General features: G+C 36.0%; 1 protein-coding gene across 1 annotated transcript; it reads left to right on the top strand.

Annotated features, from left to right (window-relative positions):
• Positions 1 to 531: 531 nt before the first annotated feature.
• Positions 532 to 2,708, top strand: LOC128159715 (small conductance calcium-activated potassium channel protein 2-like). The gene has a single exon (XM_052822900.1). The coding sequence runs from the start codon at positions 532 to 534 to the stop codon at positions 1,801 to 1,803; it is 1,272 nt and encodes a 423-aa protein (XP_052678860.1). The 3' UTR covers positions 1,804 to 2,708.
• The last annotated feature ends 888 nt before the right edge of the window (positions 2,709 to 3,596 follow it).

The raw sequence follows: 3,596 nt of genomic DNA, 5'->3' as shown, positions 1-3,596 counted from the left end.
TTTTATTTTTTTTTCTTCAAAAATTTGGATCTTATATGCAAGGTAAACAAACTGGAGAGTTCATTAGGGCTCTTTCCGTCGCGCTTCGATTGCTTATTTATTTCTTTATAGCCATGTTATATGCGACAAATTGACAGGTTTTACTACCTCTTGTCATTTCGATTATCACCTGTGGTAAACAACGCCAATTATGGGACATGAGACTTTACCTATCAGACCAAAAAATACGAACGAAAAGATTAAGGTCGAGGGGCACCAGTGGGTTAAAGGTTATGAAAATCTTCGTGGATCAAATATTCATTAGGCTTTTCCCCCCAAAAACAGTGTAGAATAATTTTGTGAAATAAATTGGAGGTATTCTTATTACTATTTCTTACTTACTTGAAGACAAATTTCAAGATTTACTATGTAGTAAGCTCAATACCTTAAAAATAGCCCCCATACAGGGACTACATATAAAGGATGGCAAACGTGAAAAAGGCATAATTGTGTATTAGAAAACGCAAGGTAAGGACATTTAAGACACTGAGAATGGAACTTAAGGATAGAAACAAATTGCGGAGTAAATCCATTCCGGCCACAGTGACGGCGGCTTCCCGGGCTCCCGTCCTCCTTGCTTTAAAAGAAAATGCAATCAGAAAAAGGCGGATTTGTGTGTATTTAAAATGTATTTTTGCTGCAATTGGAATGATATTTATGGTGCTAGAAGGAGAACTCTTCATATCGAAAACTATAGAAAAAAATACTCTACAGTCGGATGCCTTGAAAATGTTGATCACGATATCCACTGCGATTTTAATCGTCTTCATAATTGTGCAGTATGGATATCAGCGGAAGATCGAGAGGTTTTCCGGTCGGTCAAGGAGATTGCGGTGCTGTGGAGGAATTATCATAGAGATTTTCGTCTGTATCATCCATCCATATCCGGGAAGTGGGAAAATCCCGAAACCGTTACAAACAATGTCGAAAGAAAGTGCAGATTTAACACGTGATTTCGTTTATCTGGACGCTTATTTGTCTCTCTTTATGGTCTTCCGATTCTACTTGGTTGGACAATTTCTCTCCGAATGGCTCGCCTCAAAGCTTTATTCCAACAGGACGTTGGCGAAACATCTAGCGTATCTGACCAAAGTGAGGCTGAATTCGTCTTTCATGATTAAATATCTTCTCTATCTCTACCCCTTCCAGTTCGTGATAACGATCCTCTGCCTCGTTCTGGTCGTCAACTCCTTCGCGATGCAGACATGCGAGTCCTACACGTTTCCGGGGTCGGAGATGAGTTCCTTCCTTAACTCCCTTTGGTTGGTCATGATCACCTTTCTCACAATTGGGTACGGTGATTTCTACCCCGTCAGCTTCTGTGGAAGATGTGTGTCCGCTGCCACTGGGTTTCTTGGGATTGGCATAACAGGTTTTGTCTTCTCCGTGTTTGTGCACCATTTTGAAATGAATCGCAACGAGAAGTATCTCCTGAAGTTCTCGAAGGAGGAGAAACGAAAACATAAGAGAAGAGTAGCGGCAGCCAATGTTATTAAATGTTACTATCGGGCCGCCAGATGCAAGGAGGAAAAGGCGAAGTACCTGATCTGGAAAGAGAAGTTCTGGAGGGCAGCCAGTGAGATGCGAAGATCGGCCAAGAAATATGGAAGCTCCTCCGATATTGATTTAATTGACATTCAACAAATGATTCAAAGCGTAGAAAAGAGACAAAACGAAATTCTATCCATTCTCTCCGAGTTAGGCAAAAGTGTGAAGTCCGACCAAAATGCAAATACAGCTGAGGTTATAGACATTGCCTTGTGATGTTTTGTATAATTACTGATTTATAGCAGAGGCAAAGGAAGATATTTATAACGACAGGTTATTTATTTTATACCCTGTACATGAATACACATGTACAACCGTTGATCGTTTTTGCTGTTGAAAAAATACCACACAAAGTAATAAGTACATGTAATTATGAAATCAGAATTCACTGCATTGATAGTACCAGAGCACAAAATGTATAAAGTTTCATTATATTGTTTTGATGTTAATTTTCCATATTTAATTATACAGTCATGTGCATGTACAATCGATTTGACGGGTTTTTATCGTTTATATATTTACACTAATAATTAGTTTTTTTGATGTGCATATTTTATTGCAACTATATAACTCGCATTTGCATCATTTGCATCATTTTAGTAACTATTTTAATTTTTCTTTTAGTTATTTATATGCATTTATTTTTAGAGGAGGGGTATTATAATTGTTTATTTTTTGTTTGTTTAAATCTAAAGCTACTTACAGATCCATCAACCCACACAATAAGAAAACTGTTAAACTGATCGATAAATAGTATAGGACTAACGCGCGATAGGATAGAATTAACGCACGATAGGATAGGATTAATGCACGATACCATAGGATGAACGCACGATACGATAGAATTGATACACGATAGGATAGGATAGGAATATTTTTTTTCTTTTTAGTTTCACTGCTTAGATAAACTGAAATTCAATTTATGAAAATCATCTGCTTAATTTAGAGAATCTTTATTTATTCTGAACTTAAAACTACGTTAGCAAATTAAAGTACACTTTTGCTAAGAACTCAGAAGTTAAAAGGATTTCTTGGGGGGGGGGGGTCTTAATTTATTCACTAAAGTGTGTTTTAAAATTTAGGGAAAATATACGTCGGGAGTTTAGATCTCATGGACCCCCCCTTTTTTTTTGGGGGGGGGATTCGACCTATACACCAGTTTGAAAATGTAATAATACATATACATTTAAACAAGCATTAAGAACACACAATGATGTCACTATTATTAATTTCTGCCAGGTCAGAACCAATCAACTGCAAGGTGAGCGGGTTAATACACAAACTCACCACTCCCAACTTTGTATCAACCATAGAGAACGTGTCTCGTTCTCTAAATAATACATATAGAATGACTCTGGCAAACCAGGGTGTCGCCTATAGCTAGATTTTGCAATGGAACTACATGTAAGAATCCTCATTGATGTACTGTAAAACGGATAGCAAAATTGTTTGGAATCATGCATTTGCATATAAGTTTTATGTATTTGTATTTCAATTTCAATTTCATTTAATCAAAATTAAATCATTTATGAAAAAAAGTAACATTGTCTAATGCATGTACATGATTGAATCCTTTCCTTTCTGTAATACGAGACTATGTGGTTTCTGAAAACTGGACAAAACCTAGTTAATGCTTGCATCATTTAAAAGAATAAATAAATGTAATCACTCCATTGTATACTTATGCATTAGATCATTACCTATCTATTAGTTTGTAAAATATATACATGATTGTATATTATAAACTTTTAATGTCTTCATGAGTAATTATTTTTAATGTATAATATGTATGTTATTTTCATGCTCTATTACATGTATACTTCCATGTTTTATTTGGATTTTATTTTCTTACTTTAAAATACCCGTATTAGCTTCCAGGGCTGATTTATGTACATGTACGGATCCCACAGGGCTAAAAAGATCCTATTCACATCCCATTCGGAACTCCTTGGATTTTTTAAACGATTCAGATCAAAATCATGCAATCGCAACTTCTCGGGCCTTTCCGG

This window comes from Crassostrea angulata, chromosome 8 (assembly GCF_025612915.1).
Source record: "Crassostrea angulata isolate pt1a10 chromosome 8, ASM2561291v2, whole genome shotgun sequence".
NCBI lineage: Eukaryota > Metazoa > Mollusca > Bivalvia > Ostreida > Ostreidae > Magallana > Magallana angulata.
Note: the sequence above shows the minus strand (reverse complement) of the source record. Positions and strands in the feature narration are given on the sequence as shown.